Source organism: Pantherophis guttatus, chromosome 7, assembly GCF_059756535.1.
Source record: "Pantherophis guttatus breed Tessera chromosome 7, ASM5975653v1, whole genome shotgun sequence".
Classification (NCBI taxonomy): domain Eukaryota; kingdom Metazoa; phylum Chordata; class Lepidosauria; order Squamata; family Colubridae; genus Pantherophis; species Pantherophis guttatus.
Window position 1 is genome coordinate 53,969,348 of NC_142069.1, and position 23,791 is coordinate 53,993,138.

Sequence of the window (23,791 nt, forward strand, 5' to 3'; positions counted from 1 at the left end):
TAAAATCCTGTTTAGGGAAATATATTTTGTTATTATCTATGGGTGCTACTATTTTGACTAAACTAAGATCAGCCTTGAGTCTTAAATACTGTTTATAGAAGAAATGCTTGTGGAAAAATTTATAACCTAAAGGAACAGTCTCCATGTTACTAAAATCAGTGAGAAAATAGCTACTGATTGTTTTTATAAACTCCAGGCTGATACTATTTTTTCATGTTTGGCATCTGCACTTAAGACTTCCCCCCCCCCCTTTTAACAAGTCAAGCGACTTCTCTGTAATGTTGACCACTGGAGCTGCTATTAACCTTTTACCTAGTACTTATCCCTGCATCTACATAGCAGCTATAGAAATGCTGAGCAGGCTAAACAGAATCATATATCCACATTTATTTTTCCAGATGTCTCTTGCAGATGGAATGATAGAGTGAAATTATATTTAATAGACATATAGAAGAAGCAAAAGTCCTTGCTTTAGTAAAAGAAGAAATTCTATAAATTTGATTGCTGCAACTATAAAGTGAATATACTGAGATGCTTATGAATAACAGATTTCCTTTATGGATTTCACTGGTAACTATGCTAACATCCTTATCCAAGTCAGATTTCATCAGTATCTTTTTTAATAAGTAGAACTAATAAGTAGAACTTATTTTTGATATCTTCATATTATTTTTAACATTAGATATTCTGCATTGAAGTACATTTTTTTATTTATAAAACCTCGGGATAAAAAGGGCATATTTACAAAGATGTAAAAAGGGGCAAAGGTAAAACATTTCTTGCTACAAAATGTTTAAAGGGCATAATAAAACTAAAATATACTGTTTTTTTTTTATAGATTCGTACATCTCTTACCACACTCTTGTTCCCCAGAAGACCTTTCAGTTGGATAAGACACTTCCTCATTGCTATTGTTATTCTTATATTTAATAATCTTTTAGTCATTTTTGTCCCTACTATTAAGGACATCTTTGGATTCATAGGTATGAATGCTTCCTCTTGCTCTCATTGTTTTAAATAAAGAATATTAACATAGCAACATGTTCATTTTTGGCAAAACTCCTTTCTCTAACCTGGATCTAGAATCCCTGCCAAATTATTGTGGACTCTGAGAAGTTGCTTTTTTCAATAGAAGGGAATGCTGGTAGCTTGGGGTTGGTGCTGGTGGAGCTTGGTTGTTTTCTTGCAGACATTTCAATACCAAACTAGATAACATCATCAGTGCAAAACAACCAAGCTCAGAAAGCTATTTTTAATGCAGAAAGGTAGAGGAGATTCCATCTTTCCATCTTCATGTACTTGTAAGTTGGGAGTCAAAAATGTTAAAATGACAGCCACAACTATTTGACCAAAGTGCCACCCATTTGTTCATGCATCACAATGCAACAGTACAACACCTAGAAAGGAACATTCTTCAATTGTAAAGTAAAGGTAGCCACCTTGATTTTTTCCCAACCACCCTTATGGTCACCCATGCTTCTATTCCTTATAACAGTTAGGAACCTTTCATATAATTATTATTGCATAGAGAAAGTGAAACATCCTCCTCTTGTTCAGATGCCAATCCAGAGAAGACTCCACACAAAATTTCATATAAGATTGGGTCTAGATTTTTAGATTTCAGGATGAAAACTTTTAATTATTTCCACAATTGATCAGGTTTGGAATAATTTTGGAGGAGGGAGGAATATGTAGACTCTAATGTGTTCTAGATTATAAAACCAGAAGACTGACTTTTTAAAATATATTATCAGAGCCTTTCTTCTTTTCTAGCATATCATTTGTAAAGTTTAAAAGTGTTCATTCTTGTATTTTAACTCCTCATTGTGTTTTGGCTTTGGTATTTATAGGCATTGTTATTTTCCTGTCACTACAATCTACTTTGGGAAATATTTGTTGAAAAGCAAACTACAATTCTCAACAAATAGATAGCAATTCACAAGAAAATATCTAATTCTAGAATTTTCTCCATTGTAAGAAATATTTCTTATAGAAAAATAGACCCATAGGTACATTCATAGAAATGTCAGGTATTGTAATAGAAGATTCTCATTGTATATTTTTAACTTCAGGCAATATAATTTACTGGATACCTGATAATGTAGTATTAAAAATGTATGTTCAAAAAACAGTAATTTTAGCTTGGTTTAGTCAGATTGGAACAACAACTATAACATTGAAAATTCAAATTTAGTATTAGGTCTCATGGGCTGTAGCAGTTGTTTCTTACCCAGCATGTGAGAAGAAATATTCAAGGGATCTAATTTAAGTGAAATAGAGGAAGGTTGGATGCAAATGTTTGTTACAAAGCTGGGAATGTTAGAACCTCCAAAATTGGAGTAGTCATCTTATCAGGCTACAGCCCAGAAGTTGGCAAGCTATAAATCTCACCTCTCCAAACAATGAACCATCTAATTGAGAATAGGCAGGAAACATTCAGATTGATCAGATAAATTAGACTTTTATTATAGATAAGAATTAAGAGACATGCATACAATAATTTATCTTCAGCAACTTTAAGATATGTAGATTTCACTCCCATAATTCATCAGCCAGCACTAAAGTTGCTGAGATTGAAAACACTGCTGCAAACTTTAAAGTCTTGGATTTTTGAATCAATGGAGAATTAATGATTTGCTTAATAGTGTTGGATGACAGACATGTTTATATAATAGCCAACTTTAGCTTATAAATGCTGGTTGCCACCTAGCTAGATTCAGCCCTTACCTTTGCAGAGAGAAAACATTGGCATATAACTTCCATGAAAGTGTATATATTGCAATGTTACTGTGCTTTGGAGAAAAATTAACAGTAATAAGCCTCTTTTTTTTTAAAGCCCCTTAACTTCATTTCCCAAACAGCAAGACTGTTTTCTATTGTAGGTGCCTCTGCTGCAACAATGCTGATTTTTATTTTACCTGCTGCTTTTTATCTTCGGATTGTCAAGAAAGAGCCTTTGAGGTCACCTCAAAAGATTGGAGTGAGTCATCCAGATTTTTTCAATTATTGAGCTATGTTGTAGCTCTTCCTACTAATTAATTGTTTTTGCTATACTTCCCAATTACAGGCCCTGATTTTCCTCATTGTTGGCATAATCTTTATGTTTGGGAGCATGACTCTAATTCTCTTGGATTGGATTTACAACTCTTCACATTCCAATCAGCATTAATTTGGAAGGAAATTGTTTGTTTTTCTTTGCCATCGAAGTGGTTGAATTTCATTAGCCATGTGCAAGCAAACAAACAAAAGACTTTAGACTATAGAAGTGGACATTACTTCTAGTCAATGGTAAGATTCCAAAGACTTTGTTAATATCACTAAATGGACCTAAGATGAATTAAATCCCACTTTGGATTGGGAAGGATGGTTATTTATGCATTATTACCTGTGCCCATTTTTGGGGGACCAGAACAGAATAAAAATGTGAATTGTGAAGATGCCTGGATCTAATTATGTATATAGTACCCACAAAGACTGTTACTTTGGTTTTGATAACTACTATTTCTAGAAACTAGAAAAAAAAGTTGTCCAGAAGTGGAGATTATATATATTCACAGTACCAATAATCTATGTACATAAAGAAAAATGAAACTATTATTTTAAATGACTAACTATAACTTTTATAAGTACATTCAAAACAAGAGCCGAGGTGGCGCAGTGATTAGGGTGCAGTACTGCAGCTACCTCAGCTGACTGCTAGTTCAGCAGATCAGCAGATCAAATCTCACCGGCTCAAGATTGACTCAGCCTTCCATCCTTCCGAGGTGGGTAAAATGAGGACCCAGATTGTTGGGGGCAATATGCTAATGCAATATGCTAATATGCAATATGCTATATGCTAACTTTGTAAACCGCTTAGGGAGGGCTGTAAAGCACTATGAAGCAGTATAGAAGTCTAAATAATTTTTTTAAAAAAAATATATAAAAACAGCATCAATTTCTGAAAGTATTTCACTTACTCATCAATAAATTACATTAATTATAGGAGTGTCCACTACGGAAAGTGAGCAAATGTGATCTATTAAATAAATGAACTATTTATTATGCTAACTTTTAATAATATTGTTTATTACAAAAATTAACAACGGCTGTGGGATGAAAAAGGCCCCTTTTCTCTGCAGCTGTGGTTTATAGAGAGTATTCAGGTCTATGGATAGTTATAAATGACTATCAGAATTCTCCCATTTATGGAACTGTACTCAAAAGATAAATTAAATCTTAGCCAGCCAAAACTGTCCCTACTATTTACTGCTACCAAAGTATACTTATTATGACTTGTATTATGTTGTCAAAAATGAGCACTCTGTCCCACCAATAAATTTAAAAGTTTTTATAGTGAGTTTCTCTGTTTCTCGTGGCTAATAGATTAATCTTCAATATGATGTCAATAATTGCATAATAAGGATGTCTAATCATGACAACCGGAATGGGCTCAGATGCAGAAATAGGCTGGTTGTAGTTGGATTTCTATAACAAGTATATATAACATGTATCAAACTGATACTGCACATGTAATTTTGTTTTGATGTTAATTATTTAACAAACTGGAACTTGGTTTGTAATTTGTCTTCCACAGTAGTTCAAACTGATTTAACACAATCACCTAGAATATGAAAGCACACCAGCTAGTATTTGTATTTGATAATATAGACAGTACAGCACATTATAACCATTGATGTATTTGTTCTATATACTGTAAATATGTATGTACATAATGTTATTCTTTATCAAAAGTTCCTGCATGGTTTAATGTTTCGATTTTAATATATACAATAAGTTTCGATAGTTGTTGCTTTAATATTCCCAAGCGTGATACTATTTAGATTCAGCACTGTTTTAATGAGCTCTAAAAGCTTCATTTCTCCAATGCATTGTTAGAAATTTCTGAAAAGCCCAGGATAATACTAAAATAAAATGAAGCATCAAATGTTACTATAATAAATGATAATAAAATTAAAGGATGAAAGATTTATCTTTATTGATCTGTTGTACAAAGTGTCGTATTATTTTGAACTACATAAACTATACCTGCAATTTGGTTTAAGGGTTCACATTTATTTTCCACACCTATTGTGCTACTGATTATGACTTTGGTTAAGACTGACATATTTTCTAGATACTCTGATATGAAAAACAGTAGCTTTTACAGTATTAATCCCTGTTAGATCCCTGTTTATACAAATAAATAAATTACTGAGCTTTTATATTGTTAGGTTTGTCTATTTTCCATCATTCCCAGTATGTTGTACTGTCTTATTCAAGACCAAACTGATCTCTTGGCAAAGATTTGTTACATTTCAAAGCAAATGATTCCCTAAATTCTATTTCCTTTATTTTTTTGAATTTAGGGGATCATGTGCTCTGAAATAAAGGAAATTGTGTGTTAGATGTGGTTGGCAGGCATTTGGCAAGCTAAGCATAATTTTCAAGAACAACCTCTCCCTATGCCTAAAGAGAAAAAATATCGATCAGTATGTGCTATCTGCTCTAACATGGACACTAACCTTACAGCCGATACAAAAGCTATGAGTGGCGCAAAGAGCCGTGGAAAGATACAAGCTCGGCATTACAAGACAAGATAGAAAGTCCTGCACATGGATTAGAGAACAAATGAAAGTATACACAATACCATCAAGAGAGTAAAAGAATTGAAATGGAAATGGGATGGTCACATAGCAAGAGGAACTGATGGCAGGTGGACCAAGGCAGTTATAGAATGGATCCCACTTGATAAAAAGTGTCCATGAAAGAGAACTAAAACAAGATGGATCGACGAAATCAGCAAGTATTGCGGGCCCAATTGGCAAAAGAAAGCTCAGGACTGTATAGGTTGGAAACATGTGGAAGAGGCCTTCATCCTGCAATGGATAGACAATGGCTAAGAAGATGATGATGATGATGATCCCCTAAATTAAAATTCTGCTGAATTTTGCTTTCCAGAAATTTAAGTATGTTTGTACCTCCAACACTGAAAGCAATGATGTATAAAATACATAATTGTGGGCTATTTGTATTATCTTATTAAGAGGAGTATTTTAAAAGAAGATACAATGTTGTATTTTCTAATAGTCTGAAACTAATATCTTTAAATGTGCATATTGGACCATTACTATTGAATAAAATTTTTAGCACTGGGAAATGCATAAATGAACAGTTTATTAATTTCTGGTAAAGCTATAATTTTATTGCAAGGTATACAACTGTATAAAATATATTTTATTTAAGAATGAAGACTCCAAAAGCACAGTTTCACAATAGGGCACAATAATAGGGCACATTAGCATTTTCCCAACATTATTAAAATGAAAGATGCAAATTGAACTGGATGTTGATGATGATGATTATTTCTTTTATTCATTAAACATGAAACTCAGTCAACTGAACATTTAAAAATGTATCACAAATACGATTGGTGCTAATGGTTGATACGAGTTGCTGCCAGCATCCTAGGTATCAACGAAGTATCTTCTTAAAATATATGATGTTCTGAGTAACGTAGTTTTTTGCGGTTCTGCTGATGTTATTGCAGGAAGCTGCAATTTCTTGATATGTTTTTGCATTCTTGGACATGGTACCAAGTGCCCCAATGACAATGGGTATCACTGTTACATGTTTCATCCATAGCCGTGTAGTTTCGATGGCCAGGTCATGATATTTCATGAATTTTTTCCAGTTTTTTTTCTTTCACTCTGGTGTCTCCTGATACAGCAATATCAATAAAGTGCACACTTCGGCCCTCAACAACCATAATATCTGGCATGTTCCAAATGACGATCCGTCTGTATTAGAAAATCTCACAAGATCTTCACTGTCTCATTTTCAATAACTTTTTCCACTTTGTGCTCCCATGACTTTTTGGATACAGGTATGTTGTATTTTTTACATAATGACCAGTGGACTAATTTAGCAACTCAATCATGTCTAGCTTTGTAATCAGTTTGCGCGATTTTGCTGCACTCGCATATTAAGTGTGAAACACTTTCAACTTTGTCGTTGCAAAGTCAGCAGTTTGGATTGTCAGTGGATTTTTGTATCTTTGCTTTCATGGCATTAGTTTGTAGTGCTTGTTCTTGAGCAGCAAGTATTAAACCTTCTGTTTCTTTCTTGATGGTTCCTCTCTTAAGCCATGCCCATGTCTACCAAGAGCCTTGGTAGTACAGTGGTCTAAGGCACCCTGTTATTAAGCTGGTTATTAAGACCAGCTGCCTGCAATTACTGCAGGTTTGAATCTCGCCAAGGCTCAAGGTTGACTCAGCCTTCCATCCTTTCTAAGGTAGGTAAATTGAGGACCCAGTTGTGGGGGCAATAAGCTGACTTTGTATAAATATACAAAAGGATGAAGGCTATTGCTGAGCACATTGTAAGCCGCCCTGAGTCTCCGGAGAAGGGCGGCATATAAATCAAATTAAAAAAAAAAAGTTGTTATCACACTTTCCTTCAATGTTTTTCAAGTGGTGTCCATGCAGAGCTTTGGTTTTCCATCCATTTAATCTGTCATCCAACTGTTTTTCCTTATATTCTGCCTTTGTTTCTGTTGTTTTTATAATGTTCCCCGTTTTCACAGCCTGCAGCAATCTTTCTGTGCTTTGGTTCACATAATCATTCAAACTTCATTTTTCTTTTTCTACAGTTTGATGGATTTGCAATAGCCATCTGCCCCCTATTCTTCTTGGCAGGTACAACCTGTTGGTGTCACTTTGTGGATGTAAAGCATGGAACATATTCAAAAGTTTACATGTTTTCTGGGCCAGGTTTTCCAGTTCAGCCACAGTCCAGTTGATGATTCCAGCTGGGTAGCGTATCACTGGGACTGCCCATGTATTAATGGCTTTAATTATGTTTCCAACATTCAGTTTTGATTTTAATATTTTGCGGACCCTCCTGATGTAGTCCTTTGCATTGACTCTTTGACTTCCATTCAAGATGTTATCTGCTTCCAAAATGCCTAGGTATTTGTAACTGTCATCCTTTGCTAATGCTTTCACAATGCTTCCATTTCCCAGTTCTATTCCTTCTATTTTTTCCATTTTTCCTCGCTGCATGGATAGTATAGCACATTTTTCAAATCAATATTATTATTATTATTATTATTATTATTATTATTATTATTATTATTATTTATTGGTTAATCTTTAGTGAGATTCACAGCTTTGAGGCTGGTTAATAGCTCAGCAGCTCGAGTCCTAACCAAGGACCTAGGAACTGTTAAGGTATCGTCGGAGGATGTAAGCTGTTCCGAGTAAGGTGGTTTTTTGTAGAGTCAAAATGTTCAAGTCCGGCAAATTTAGAATTTCTAAATAGCGGGGTAGCCCTTTGGGTATTGCTCCGAGGGCTCCAATTACAATCGGGACAACACACGATTTCTTTTTCCACAGTCGCTCAACTTCAATTTGTAAGTCCCGGTACTTTGTGATTTTTTCTTGCTGCTTATCTTCAATTCGTGCATCACCATTATTATTATTATTATTATTATTATTATTATTATTATTATTATTATTATTATTTCATCAAAGGAGTGGCCAACAGTCCACTTTATTGGCTTCATGGGATGAGAATTTGTAGAAAAGTTTATGGATTTAATTTCTTAAAGTATGACTTCTCTTTAATGCCAATTGTGACCAAACCAATCAAGAGAAAATGGAGCTCAGGTTATAAATTGCTTACCAAATCCAATTTATTTCACTGATGTTGACCATTCAAGACCTAAATGATTTATGGTTGATCTGCCACAAAGAAGCCTGCCAGTTATTAAATCAGCAGGAGGGGCCCTTCTGAAGAGGGTTTAATCACTAATTCTTGAGTACTCAGGAGACTGCCTTCCCAAAGTTGGTTCCCAGGCCATGGACTGTGCTTCTCAGGAGATATCTTCACTGTTTAGGAAGATGGAAAACATCTCTCTTAATAAGTAATTATTTTAATAACTGAGTTTAATTTTGGTTTTGGTTTTGCTTTGGTTTATTCTTCATATTTTTTATTATTGTAAGCTGCCTTAGAAGGCAGAATATAAATTCAGTAACGGATAAGTGAACAAATCCAAGGTGTTCTGTTTTAGGAATCATTTCTAAAAGTGAAGAAGGCCAAAATAATGACTTTGTCTCAAGCAAACAAGCTTCTTTCAAAGGTAATTTTGGAGGATAATTCAGCCATCCATGTCCTTTTTCCTTCATTACATTAAAAAGTATACTTCATGATTTTCAATATTTTCTTTGTATTTTTACAGATTAATAGAAAATGATAATTTTAAAAGGCATTTACTATAGTAAATACTAGTAAATAAGACATTTTATAATTATGTTCAGTTATTTATTTTATTTATTTTATTTATTTGTTTCAATTTGTATACCGCCCTTCTCCAATAGGACTCAGGGCGGTGAACAGCCAAAATAAAAATAAAACATACAAAATTTAAAAACAGTTTAAAATAATTAAATATTTTTGGCCGCAATTTAAAACAAACCCAATTTAAAATCAGTTAAAATTAACCCAAAACTCTGGGATCAAGCCAGCCCGGCTAGTTGAAATAAATAAGTTATGCCAATATTACAATATGTTACATATTATCAAAGTTACTAAATGTTGGTATTCATGCTAAAGTTACAGATTAGATCCTTGGTTTGGTGTTCAAAGTTTCTGCTTTTCTTGCCTATTTTATTAAAAGCATAATTTTTATTATGCTGGTCTATGACTATAATAAGTGTTTGATTTGATTCATTTTCTGTTTTTTTAAAAAAATTGAAATGTTTTCAGCCAGTCCTACATAATTTAAGGCTATGATACAGGAAATACATTTGGAAACACACTGACTTGGCCAAAATAAGTAAGATGCAGTTTTATGATTTTTGCCTTCCAGTGACCATAGTAACACTTTTAAAAGCACTGCATTACCCAGTTATTTAAAATCTAAATACTATTTCCACTACATATACTTCATTACCCAAACATCTATTGTCTATTGACTAATTAAAATGGCACCATTTGTCAGTGATGTCATCATTATTTTAGTAAACTGCAGGGCTGAACAACACATCTTGATGAGAGCGCTTCATATGCTTTCCTCCAGTTATTGATGGAATGCAACATAATCTGGGCACATGAGAGATGGTACCCCTCCCTCTTTGATTGGCCTGCAGCTTTTACCAACCTACCTTCTGTATGTTTGGAACTAATCAGAAAGGACTGAATCTGTGCTTCAACATAAGAATTAACTTTCACCAGAGAGGTTCCCTCTCTTGTGGGAAAAATAATAAATTCACAGAATTGTAGAGTTGGAAAGGTTCATAAAGATCATCCAATCCTAACCATTGTGTAGGAATGCCAGAAAGACCCTTTCTAAGAGTGGCCACCCACCTCTTCAAAATTTCTATGTTAGGCACATGTAAATCCATTTTGATTCATTTTGACTAGAGAAGACTATGTAAGGAAAATAGGCAAAAATTATTTAAAATTGTTCAGGGAGAAGAAATAACAGATTTAAATTATGAAAAATTAGATTCAGTTGTGAGCCAGTTGGTGCAGTGGGTAAGATCTCAGGCTAGAATCTGGGAGACTATGAGTTCTAGTCCTGCCTTGGGCCCAAAGCTATCTGGGTGACCTTGGATCAGTCACTTTCTCTCAGGTCTAGGAAAGTGGCATTGGCAAACCACTTCTGAAAAACCTTGCCAAAAAAGCTTCAGGGACTTGTCCAGGCAGCCTCTGAGAGTTGAATACGAATGAACATAATGAATAAAAATCAGTTGGACATCAAAAAAACTTTTCATAACTATAAGAGCTGTTGAACAATGGAACAGACTATCTCTGAAAGTGATGGAATCTCTGATGGAGGTGTTTAAACAGTCAATAGATGGCCACCTCTCAAATAATGGAGTTAGACACTGTGCAGGAGGTGGAACAAGATTATCTCTAAAGTCTCTTCAAACCCTTCCATTCCATGATTGTTCCATCAAGCTCTGCAATCTTCTCCATCCCATATTTATTTTATTTATTTATTAGATTTCTATACCGCCCTACTCCCGAAGGACTCAGGGCGGTGCACAGCCAAACAATAAAAACACATACAATACAAAATTTAAAAAATAGAATAAAATCAAATTAAATAATTTTGGCCCCGACAAATTTAAAACCCCAAACTTTTAAAACCAATTTAAAATTGAATATATAAATACTAAAAGATATTTAAAATTTTAAAAATCTTTTATAAAAGAGGGGGAAAATTAGGCCAGGCCGGCCTGGTGAAATAGCAAGGTCTTTAAGGCGCGGCGGAAGGTGCGCAGATCCGGGATCCTCCGTATCTCTGGGGGGAGCTCGTTCCAGATAGTAGGTGCCCCCACAGAGAAGGCTCTCCCCCTGGGGGCCGCCAGTCGGCATTGTTTGGCTGACGGCACCCGGAGGAGCCCCTCTCTATGGGAGCGTACCGGCCGGTGGGAGGCTATTGGTGGTAGTAGGCGGTCCCGCAAGTACCCGGGTCCTAAGCCATGGAGCGCTTTAAAGGTGGTAACCAAAACCTTGAAGCGCACCCGGAAGACCACCGGGAGCCAGTGCAGCTCACGCAGGAGAGGTGTTACATGGGAACGCCATGTCGCTCCCATTACCACCCGCGCGGCCGCACTCTGCGCCAGTTGGAGCCTCATGTAGAGAGCGTTGCAATAGTCCAGGCGGGAGGTGACAAGGGCATGAGTGACCGTGCGTAAAGAGTCCCGATCCAGAAAGGGACGCAACTGGCGAATCAGGCGAACCTGATGAAAAATCCTCCCGGTCACGGCCGTCAAGTGCTCTTCTAAAGACAGCCGTGAATCCAGGAGGACGCCCAAGTTGCGAGCCCTCTCCGTGGGGGCCAATGATTCGCCCCCAATAGTCAGTGATGGCGTCAACTGACTATATCGGGACATCGGAAACCACAGCCACTCAGTCTTGGATGGGTTGAGCCTGAGCCTGTTCCTCCCCATCCAGATCCGTACGGCCTCCAGGCACCGGGACATCACTTCAAGGGCATCGTTGGGGTGATCCGGGGTGGAGATGTACAGCTGGGTGTCGTCAGCGTACTGATGGTACTCCACCCCGAAACCACGGATGATCTCGCCCAGCGGCTTCACATAAATGTTGAACAGGAGAGGCGAGAGGACCGACCCTTGCGGCACCCCACATATGAGGGGCCTCGGGGTCGACCTCTGTCCCCCTGTCAACACAGACTGCGACCAGTCAGAGAGAAAGGAGGAGAACCACCGCAACACAGTGCCTCCCACCCCCAACTCTTCCAACCGGTGCAGCATGATACCATGGTCGATGGTATCAAAAGCCGCTGAGAGATCTAACAGGAGCAGGACAGAGGAGCACCCCCTGTCCCGAGCCCTCCAGAGATCATCAACCAACGCGACCAATGCCGTTTCTGTGCTGTACCCGGGCCTGAAGCCCGACTGGAACGGATCCAGATACGTCGTTTCATCCAGGTGCTGGGGGAGCTGTTGCGCGACCACACTCTCAACAACCTTCGCAACAAAGCGAAGATTGGAGACCGGACGATAATTTACCAACATTGCTGGGTCCAGGGAAAGCTTCTTGAGGAGAGGCCTCACCACCGCCTCTTTCAAGGCGGCGGGAAAGTCACCCTCACTCAGCGAAGCGTTTATAATCCCCTGGAGCCAGCCTCGTGTCACTTCCCGGGAAGCCAGTACTAACCAGGAAGGACACGGGTCCAATAAACAAGTGGTCGCGTTCAGTCTACCCAGAATCCTGTCCACGTCCTCAGGGGTCACAGGATCAAACTCATCCCAGATAACATTCTCAAGACCTGCCCCTGTCTCTCCCCCTGAGACTACCCAGTCGGAGTCCAAATCTTCCCGAATCTGAGTGATTTTGTCATACAGATACTGAACAAAATCCTCGGCTCTACCCTCCAAGGGGTCCTCCCGCGCTTCCTGGTGGAGCAGGGAGCGGGTCACCCTAAAGAGGGCGGCCGGGCGATTATCTGATGATGCAATAAGAGCAGCAAAATAACTACATTTCGCTGCTTTTATCGCCACTAAGTAATTCCTAATGTGGGATCTTACTAGTGTCCGGTCAGATTCAAGAAGACTGGCCCTCCAACTACTCTCTAGGCGTCTTTTCCGGCGCTTCAACTCCCTCAGCTCCTCGGTAAACCAAGGAGCCAATTGAGATCGGCGCCGGGTCAGAGGCCGCAAAGGCACGACCCGATCCAGAGCACCAGCAGCCGCCCTATCCCAGGCGGCCACCAGGTCTCCAGTCGAGGCGTGTGCCAGAACCTCAGGAAATGGCCCAAGCTCCGTCTGGAATCTGTCAGGTTCCATCAGGCGCCTGGGGCGGAACCATCTGACCGGCTCCGCCTCCCTGCGGCGGGGTGCAGCGGTTCGAAAGTCGAGACGAAGGAGAGAGTGATCTGACCATGACAAGGGTTCAGTAACTATATCCCCTATATCAAGATCCTTCAACCACTGTCCAGAGACAAAAACCAGATCCAGCGTGTTTCCCCCTGTGTGGGTAGGGCCATGAATTAACTGGGTCAGGTCCATAGCTGTCATGGAAGCCATGAACTCCCGAGCCATCTCTGACGTCTCACCCACGGACGGCAGGTTGAAATCCCCCATGACCATAAGCTTAGGGGTATCAACCGCCACCGCGGCAATGACGTTGAGTAGCTCGGGCAGGGCTGTTGCCACGTGGCAGGGAGCCAGGTACGTGATCAGCAAACCCATCTGAACCCCATGACCCCATTTCACAAAAAGGGATTCACAGCCGGCCGTCTGAGGAACAGTGGCCTCCCTCGGTCTCAGACCTCAGAACCCATATATTTTTCCAAGGAACATGTGGATCTCCCTAACTTAAACATTATACCATTCCAGATTTTTCTTATAGCAGTAATCTTCTGAACATATCGCAAATTCAAATTTAGCCTTATCATGTGCATGACATAAATTTAACAAGAGCTTTTGACCAAATGTAGATGTGATCAGTTGCTGAATTTCTAACAATTACAACAATTCTCTTCTAACTCTGACATAAACTATTATAAATCTTAAACCAAAAATGTTAACGTTGTACTAACAATGCAGAAATTACTTTCTCATGGATTCTTCCTGCTGCAGAGATACCGGTAGCAGGATGTCATATTGTCCAGAGAAAAATCCTTTATTGAAAGTCATCTAATTTTGCTCAAATATGACTTAAGGTAAATATAAGATGACAGAGGAGAGACCATGAAACTGCCCATCAACATTCAGCATATGGACAACACTAAAAAAATATCACAAGGTCATTAATGGCATGTTTGGCACAACTATGGATAAACATTCTGGCTTGGTGTTATATGGGAATACAGCACTGTACAAAACTTTCTAGACCTGGAGTTGCCCTTGAGATTCCAAAGTATCATAAGCAGGCTGGGCCTGGAACACCTGGTATTTTTCAAAATTTTGGCATGATGTTTACCAACCAGCTCCATCCTCCATCCTCCTTTTAAAAAAAAGTTTAATGACTTGTTTCCATACTTTTTTACAATTGCAGCACTTTTCCTCCAGGAAACTGATCATATTGTAAGTTCCTACCATGGGGTGAACTAAGAAGCTACTACTTTGTAAATTGTTCAGATGGTTTGAAGTCTTGATCATCATTAAAATTAGCCCAACAAGAACTAACAAATGCAGAACTATGAAATATTGTGGAAGCATGTCTTGCTTGGTAAAGTTTTGGAATATATGCAGATTTTTTAGGAGTCCACAGAGTATGATTCAGAAGAAATATTGCTTCAATGGTATTGAAAGTTCTATCTATTTTTATGGACATTGTACATAAACAAGTGCAGCTTTGATTGCACCATTACAACTGCCATATTTCCTTTTTTAAATCATTCCGTCTGGGCACTTCTGTATTTGTTATTTTGAATTATCCTGTTGTTTCTTTAAGATAACTATCTTAAATATAGATATCCTTTTAGAAAGCTTTTGTATTATTTAAATATTACAACTCCCATTATCCACAAACAGTTTGGGTTTTCAGCTTATAGGACAGGTCATAGGAAAACATGTTAGATGTCAGTTGCCTCAACTTATTTATTTATTTATTTATTTATTTATTGGTTTGATTTATATGCCGCCCTTTTCTGGAGACTCAGGGCGGCTTACAATGCGTTAAGCAATAGCCTTCATACTTTTGTATATACCTGCTTAGTAGGGCTTTCCCTCCCACCCCAAGCGGTTTTCTTTTTTATACAAAGTCAGCTTATTGCCCCCACAAACCGGGTCCTCACAAACTTGGGGCAGATCTGTTCTTTTAAGCAGCAATTGAGATTTTAAAAATGTTGGATTTTAAACTGCAACTTATTCCAACCTCAGGAATATCTACCATTGTAAAAGATTACATAGCTAAGGTCACGATTCTGCCTTAATTGGGAGCAAATTACATTTGAAATCAGTCAGATTTTTTTTCTAACAAAAATGCATAACATATCATAGATAAATATTGTATTTGCAGCAGCTTAAATACAAAGCTCAAAAGCATCATTAGTGTATTAAATATTTTTCACAAGCAAATTACAAGAAAAATACAGTCCAAATATATAAAAGTAAAATCTTGGAACAGCATCAATATCATGCAAGACCCACCAAATCCACTCTATTAACATGTACGTATTATAATTATACAGAAAACAATTTCTTTTGAACATAGCCCTGTGCACATGTAAGTCCAACATTTCTATTGATTTATGGTACACCTGTTCTGGAAGACGCAGCTGAGAAAAGCTTTGCAAATGACTATCAACATAGCAAAATGTACAGCCTTAGTCTTTTTTTAAAAAAAACACAACCTTTATTAAATACAAAAAGATAAAATATCACATCAACCACATACATTGTAAAATATGAAATAAAGAAAGATAAAAGAACAGCAAGAAAGAGAAAAAAAGGGAGGGAAATAAATAAAGTATAGCCTTACTCTTAACAGCTTTCAGGATATCCCTTTTCTGAGCCTTAAACTATTAGTTTGACTGCAGCAATACTGCCCTCAGGTGGAAGACTAAAATAAAATTAAATAAAAGAAAAGAAAATAAAATTGTCTTTTTGTATTATTTAATCATTGATACCAGAAATTCCAAACTTCATTACTTTGTCAACTGTATTAACTAAATTTAATGAAACCTATAAATATAAAGTGTATTAATCACCATTGATATTTTTAATGTTCAATTCATAATGTCTTGAAAAATGCAGGCAGTAATGATTTTGTCAAGAAGTTTTTTAAATATTACCAGCCAATTGATAATATTGGCTTCCTTTGCAAAACAACCTAACTAGTTTCTAATCCGTTTCTACGTGGAATACAAAATTATGATGATTGTTTAGCATATCTAATCATATAATAAGAGCCAGTAGTGGTTAATATGCTGGCCTTGAAAGCAGGAGACTGAGTTCTAGGCCTGCCTTAGGCATGAAAGTCAGTAGGATGACCTTGGGCCAATCACCGTCTCTCTTCCCAATTCACCTCACAGGGTGATTGTTGTAGGGAAAATAGGAGTAAGAATATTGGGTATGTTTGCTGCCTTGAAATAACCCATAAATATTAATAATCTTATAAAATTACCAAGGTGGGATAAAAGAAAAATCTAAATAAAAGATCTGCAGGACCTCTTGTCTACTTGGTAATAGCAGCATTATCAAAAGGTCTTTTGTGCAACTCAGGTGTACCTGTTTGGGGCCAATGAGAGAGCTTTGAAGAGCTGATTACAAGGCTCATAGGAGGCCTGCTTTATTACCTCTGTTCTGCTGGTACAAGTAAATAGATATCATTGAGACAGTGAAGTTGCAATCCATTTGTTGCTTACACAATAATGTAGGATAAGAGATATTATTATATGACTCTTTTTTAAGGGAATGTAATTCAACTGAAGAAGCCATATTGTTATCAACTAAGATTTATTGAAATTGCAGGAAAATTGACATACCTCAAATTGCAATTTTGAAAGGGAAAAAAGAAAATTGAGCAATATGAAGATGATCTGTAGATAGCTAGATTGCTCTAAGTCAAAGCAAATGAAATTCATAAATGAAAATGCTCCATATTTTCAGAATTCTGTCATTAAATAGAGTACTAGAAAAAACTGGAGCATAGGAATGACTCCATTTCTGTCATTTCTGACGAAGTTTTTCAGCCATATAAACTTTGCCCTAAGAGAATTCAGGCAAGAGAGATGGCAGGGTTTCTTTATTTCCTGTAATTAAGAGCAGAAGGGGAAAGTAGTAGTATTAAAAACAAGATTAATTGCCAGCTTGAGACAGGAAATACATCTCTGACTGTGTCAGAGGCACCAAGATATAATGTAAAAAAATGTGTCTAATTACAATTTGTGCAAAATATACCAGCATTCATTATGATTAAGTGTAAAACACACTATGCATTTTGGCTTGTCAAGATCTATCTTGGTTTTGGACATCCTGGCTTTACCAAAGAAAAATAAACATCGTGGAAAGTATGACTGTATAGATTCATAAAAGGGGAACACAGATTTAGTCGTTTGTCTGAACTCACTCTCCCTGTGCTATGACTGGAAAAGTAGGAGTGAGTTTAAATGTCTAAGCAGGCAAAGAGAGATAAATGTTATCAAATGGCTAAACTGGTGCTCTTACTGTGCTGAGAAGAATGTAGGTTTAGCCTCTCTCTCTTTGCTTATATACTGTACGCAGAAAAAAGAACAAATTTTGTCCGATGGTTCAGCCCATAGCTTTTTATTTCCTGAGAATGTTAAATAGACTTCTAAAGCCCATATCGAGTTTGCCTATTCAAACCATCTTTATCCTAGTAGTTTAATAGATTGAAGTCATTGTAAACATAATTCAATGGGACTGGTCAGGTAAAGCCAGAGATGCGATTCAAGTAATTTAACAACAGGTTCTTCCTAATGACCAGCTAGGTAAGCGTGGCTGGGGGGGGTGTGGTCCTGTGACTGAGTGGGCATGGCCAACTCAACGTCACTCACCGCAAGGTGGTGGTGATGGCCGGAGCCTTAGTGTGGGAGCAAAGCACCCCTGTACTTGCCTTTGTGCAGCAACAACATTCTGCCTTCGTTGCGGTACATTTGCGCTCAAAGCAGCCCTTGCCTCCTGCCACTTCAGGCTGAGAGCTGTAAGCTACATCCAGGAAGCATTGTGGTGGAGAGAAGCAGCCGGGTCTGATTCTCTGGCACTTCATTTCTTGCTGGGTCTCGCTGCCCGACAGTCAACTTGCAAAGCATCCCTGGCCTGCTCTCGAGTTGCTGTAGGCAAGGGGGGTGGGAAAACAGTGAAGCAGCATGGCAGCCAAAAACAAAAGCACATTCCAGACATATCTCTCTCAAGGCTGTCTCCCAGGGTTACCCACAGAGGCTGGAGGGGAGTGATCTCTACAACCCACGAAATTGCTCTGTTGGTGAATGTCACTGATGACAAACCTTGGGGGGAGGGAGAAAACAGGGTCAGGTCTGGGCCCTAAATTACGTGGGGTCAGAGTTGGCTTCACTTGGAATGTGCCAACATGAAGCTCCTAATAAATAACTGGATTTCTTTTGAAGCTTGGCTCGAGGCTTGTGATTTAATTAGGGCATCCGTTGAAACCCTGATAGCAAGCCAACTCTCTCAAATCTAATCTAAATTACCTGGACTCCTGAACCCCGGGCTCTCCAGTCACTCCTCGACCCCTGGGATGCATGGAGAGAAACTCAGACTACCATGGCAGAGGGTGGGCTATCTGAAGAGAGCCTGCTCCAGGTGAAACAGAGAGAGGCAGAACTTGCCAACCAGGGACTTCCAGGACCCAGCAGCCTAATCGCAACTGGAGTGCAGACCTCCCTGACCATTAAAGCCGAGACGCCTGCCCCAGCAACCGAAGCAAAAAGGGATGAATCTTGGTGGGAAAGAATCCCTAAAGCAGCTGAGGTTAAGTTCCCCCACCCTAGTGTCCAGAAGGGAAGAAGGCCCCTGAGCGAGTTAGGAAGAGTGGATTGAATGTGACTGGGCAAGGCCAGGCTCCCAAAGCCCCTGACAGAACCCCTGGAGATATCCATAGAGCAGCTGAGGGGGGAATTTGATTGGGCCACCTTTCATGATGAGGGGCCGTCATGCCTCTCAAAAGAGAGGGAAATTGCAGCTGAACCCTTTGAAATGAGGAGATGTAGATGGGAATGCAGCCCCCCTTCTCCACCCAACAGAAGAAGAAGGGGCCCAAGGCTGCAGCCAGTGCCTCCTCCAGACAACAGGCAGGCCACCCAGGGCAGACAACCCCCTCCCTCTCTATGAACTAGAGCCGAGGAAGACGGCCAGACACATAAAGCTCAGCCTTACAGGGATCGACATGAGGAGGGAGGAGCAGTGCTGAATGAACCACCCTGATTCAGGGGGAAATTTGATGGGGACTCAGATCAGCTGACTCTATTCCTTGACTCAGCTGAGATCCACCTAAAGTGCTATGGACACCTCTACCCATCCCACAGAGCCATGGTGAATATCGTGTTTCCCTGAAAATAAGACTGGATCTTATATTAATTTTTGCTCCAAAAGATACATTAGGGCTTATTTTCTGGTTAGGTTTTATTTTGGGGGGAATACAGTACTAAATGCATTCATCTGGCTGACAATCTTAACTGGGGCTTATTTTAGGGTTAGGGCTTATATTATGAGCATCCTGAAAAATCATGCTAGGATTTATTTTCCGGTTGGGTCTTATTTTCGGGGAAACGGTACCATTACCAAGGGGCTAGAGGGAGAAGCAAGGGAATGGCTAGCAGAGGAGAGCCCCCCAACTGCAAGATGTAGATGACTTCCTACGACAGTTAGAGGCCAGATTTGAGGAGGTGGAGGAGGATCCACATGTGGAAGATGAGCTCAGAAACCTAAAGCAGAGGGGGCGACCCATTAAGCAACACATCCGTGAGTTCAGGAGAGTCATGGGGAAGTTACCCCTTTGCCGGAGTGGCTGCTACTTCATTTTTTCAGAACAAGCCTGAACAAGCAAATTGCCCAGGTAACCGCCTATCAGGACATCCCGAACCGACTCTCTGAGTGGTTCTGAGTAGACATAAAAGTCGATGGCGGATTGCATGCCAATAACATGAGAAAGCAACCAGACATCAAGGAGACAGGACAACCAGACCAGAGACCATCCAGCCAACGGGAAGCCACAGCACGATGGCCAGCCCCAAAACCAACTCTGCCACAAAGTCAGCTGAAATGCTTTGGATGCAGGGGGATAGGCCACATGGCATCAGCATGCATGACCCCAGCACCAAAACCAAAGCCAGAGCCACCACCCAGGGCACAACCGGAATGAGGCCCCAGGTGTGCCACTGACACATCCCAAAAAGCCCTCCAGGCTGCAGAGGTCTCTCCCCACCCAGCCAAAGGGGGGGAACTCCAGCCAACAAAGATCAGTCACTGGATCCCTATGACAGCAAGGATGAGGATGAAAATGACCCAATGGTGAGTGAACCGGTCCACCCTTTCATCTTCCCAATACACCTCAAAGCCCCAAAAACAGGAACCCAGGGGACTTTTCAAGTCATCTAATAGAGTCAGGTTGCACTAGATGCTTGATCAACCTAACCACGGTCCTAAAGCTGGGGATTAGAGCAAAAAGGCTGGCCCACCCGATCAGATTCAACCAGAACGATGGGTCCCTATTGCCCATGCCACCCACCTGACCAAACCAGTGAAGCTAAAGCTAGCGAATCACTGGGAAGCAATTAGATTCGTAATAGCTCCCAAAATGACAGATGTAGTCATACTGGGACTCTCCTAACTAGACAAGTGGGGCCCCACCATCTGGTGGCAAGGGCAGCCAAAGGCTGAGGATAGCAAGGGGACCCAACCCCCTCCACACCAGCAAATAGAAGCACCGCCCATGCAGGGAACCCTTCCAAAGGGCCCACTAGAACAACTGGCAGTCACCTCCGACAAAACCCCTGAGGCTGAACAGATCCCGAGAGAATATCAGGACCTCATGGAACTATTCAGCAATGCTGAGTTGATGTCCTATCATCCCACCATGAGACAGACTGCAGGGCAAAACTACCCAAACTGTATACCATGATGCCTCGGGAAATGCAAGAAATGTGCAAATACATAGACAAAAACCTAGAAAGGGAGTTCATTGAGCCAGCCAAGCCACGGGTCACAGCCCCAGTCCTATTCAAAGGAAAAAAGATGGAACTATGAGATTGTGCATGGATTTTAGAGCAATAAAATGTGTGTGTGTACACAAGCTATACTCTCTCCCTCTCATGAAGGATATGCTGTCTCATTTAGCCAAGGGAAATGTTTTTACCAAATTAGACCTCAGAGAAGCAGACTACCAAGTCCACATCAGAGAGGGAAATGAATGGAAAACAGCATTCAACTGCCCCCTAGGAAGCTTCTAATTCAAAGTGATGCCTTTCAGACTGCAGGGGGGCCCAGCAGTGTTCATGCAGTTAATAAACGAGGTGCTGCACGAGCACCTTTATAAAGGGGTCCTTGTCTACCTGAATGACACCCTCATCTACACTGAGACCATGAACGACCACATACCCCTAGTCTGTCAGGTAGTGGAAAAATGTCTGGCAGCCAACCTGTACATCAAGCTATCAAAATGTGGATTTCACCATCCATGGCTAGACTACCTGGGCTACCGAGTGTCAAAGGAGGGCATAGAAATGGACCCAGCCAAAATACAAGCCGTCCTAGGCTGGCAACCCGCTCACACTCGCAGATAGTTGCAAAGCTTCCTAGGGTTTGCAAATTTCTACAGGCAATTCATCTCTCCTTCACAAAAATTGCCAAACCCATGATGGACCTCCTAATGACAGGGGGCCCAGGGACAAAACCACACCCAGGACAACCCTACAGTGGGACCTATCCTGCCAAAAGGCATTTGAAAAACTAAAAGAACTTTTTGCAAAGGAACCGGCGCTGAAGCATCCTGACCCTGAACAACCCTTCGTTATCCAAGCAGACGCCAGCGATGTGGCAGTGGTACTCCAAAGAAATAGCCAAGGAAACCTATAGTCCTGCACTTTTGAGGTGAGATGGGCACAGCTAACCTGCGCCACCTGTGGAAGGGGGGCAGAGACCATTCAAAGTCTGGACTGACCACAAAAATCTAGAGGCCCTTAGGACCCCGCAAAAACTATCACCTAAACAAGTCCACTGGGCTCAATACTTCAACTGGTTCGACTTCATGCTAAAGCACATCCCAGGGAGGAGGAACTTTTTAGCTGTTGCCCTCTCCCACATGCCCCAGTACAAATGCGAATAGGAGGAGGTAGTAGATGCCATCATCCCCCCCTACCCAAACAACCACCCAAGTGACCACCAGATGACAACACCTCGACCAGAAACACCAAACCACAAGTGACCTAACCACGAAACTCAAAACTGTACTGCTAGCAGACCCCTGGTTCCGAGACAACCAATACATCTTGACAAAAAGATATGGCCTAGCATGTAAGGGGATGAAAATCTACGTCCCAGAATCCCTACGCATTTTAATCCTCCAGAGGAGCCACGACATCAAACGGGCAGGCCACCTTGGGTTCCTAAAGACTTTACATTTAGCATGGAGGCAATTCTGGTCCAACCTTCTACTCAAACAAGAAACCCTATATCATTCCAGGTAAGTGGCTGTCCAATCTTTTCTTAAAAACCTCAATGATGGAGCACCCAAAACTTTTGAATGCAAGGCATTCCACTGATTAATTCCCGTGCTGAGTTCTCCCCATTTGAGGGCTCTAAAAGGAGCTAAAACCACCCAATAGGGATGGTAAAGAAAAGAGGGGTACCCTGCAGGTCGCAGAGAGCAGCAACTCTCCTGCTTGACCCTGGGCTTCTTCCCTCTCATCCACAATGAGGAGAAGAGGCAGCCATCATGGCTGCCACAAAGAAATATGCAGGAGCAGTGTAGATGAACAGTGAGTGGAGCTGGGTGAGAAGATTCTTTTTTAATTTAGACCCTAACTTTAAAAGAAAAAAGAAGAAGAAAATCCAGGAAAAGAGAGTCTTAGAACTATTTCTTAAAGCAGTGAACAACCATAGAGCGAAAAATTCTAAACCCAAAAGAAAGGAACTAAGGGGAGAAAAGGTTTTTTTTCAACTTTTTTAAAATTTACTTTTAGTACAAACATTTCACCTTTCATTAAACAGTGTGTCATCTGGGTACAAATATTTTGTGAAATAACAATTAAAGTTTACAACCATGTTCATTATTTATATATATTCTTTTGTTGTTAATTGCGAAGTCATGTCCGACCCATCGCAACCCATGGACAATGTTCCTGCAGGGCTTCCTGCCCTCTACCATCCTCTGGAGTCTGTTTAAGCTCACGCCAACTGCTTCAGTAACTCCATCCAGTCATCTCATTCTCTGTTGTCTCCTTCTTCTTTTGCCCTCAATTGTTCCCAGCATTAGGCTCTTCTCCAGTGAGTCCTTCCTTTTCATTAGGTGACCAAAGTATTTGAGTTTCATCTTCAGGATCCAGCCTTCTAAAGAGCAGTCAGGGTTGATCTCCTCTAGGACTGACCGGTTTGATCGCCTTGCAGTCCAAGGGACTCACAGGAGTCTTTTCCAGCACCATAGTTCAAAGGCCTCAATTCTTTGGTATTCAGTCTATCTTATGGTCCAACTTTCACAGCCATACATTACAACTGGGAAAACCATAGCCTTGACTATACGCACTTTTGTTTGCAGGGTGATGTCTCTGCTTTTTAGTATGCTGTCTAGATTTCCCATAGCTTTCCTCCCCAGGAGCAAGCATCTTTTAATTTCTTGGCTGCAATCCCAGGAT

At 40.2% G+C, this 23,791-nt stretch overlaps 1 protein-coding gene across 6 annotated transcripts in view; it reads left to right on the forward strand.

Moving 5' to 3' along the window:
- Positions 1-4,978, forward strand: part of SLC38A4 (solute carrier family 38 member 4) — a 56,620-nt gene extending 51,642 nt beyond the window's left edge. For 3 of the 6 annotated variants that reach the window (XR_015728982.1, XR_015728981.1, XR_015728983.1), the window contains 4 exons: positions 399-570; positions 839-983; positions 2,883-2,980; positions 3,068-4,978. Coding sequence is in view for 3 of the 6 variants with exons in the window: in XM_060690113.2 (XP_060546096.1) it covers positions 839-983; positions 2,883-2,980; positions 3,068-3,169 (345 nt within the window). In the remaining 3 variants the exon portion in view is untranslated. The remainder of the gene's footprint in view (positions 1-398; positions 571-838; positions 984-2,882; positions 2,981-3,067) is intronic. The other 3 variants (XM_060690113.2, XM_060690097.2, XM_060690142.2) reach the window with 1 other exon arrangement.
- The last annotated feature ends 18,813 nt before the right edge of the window (positions 4,979-23,791 follow it).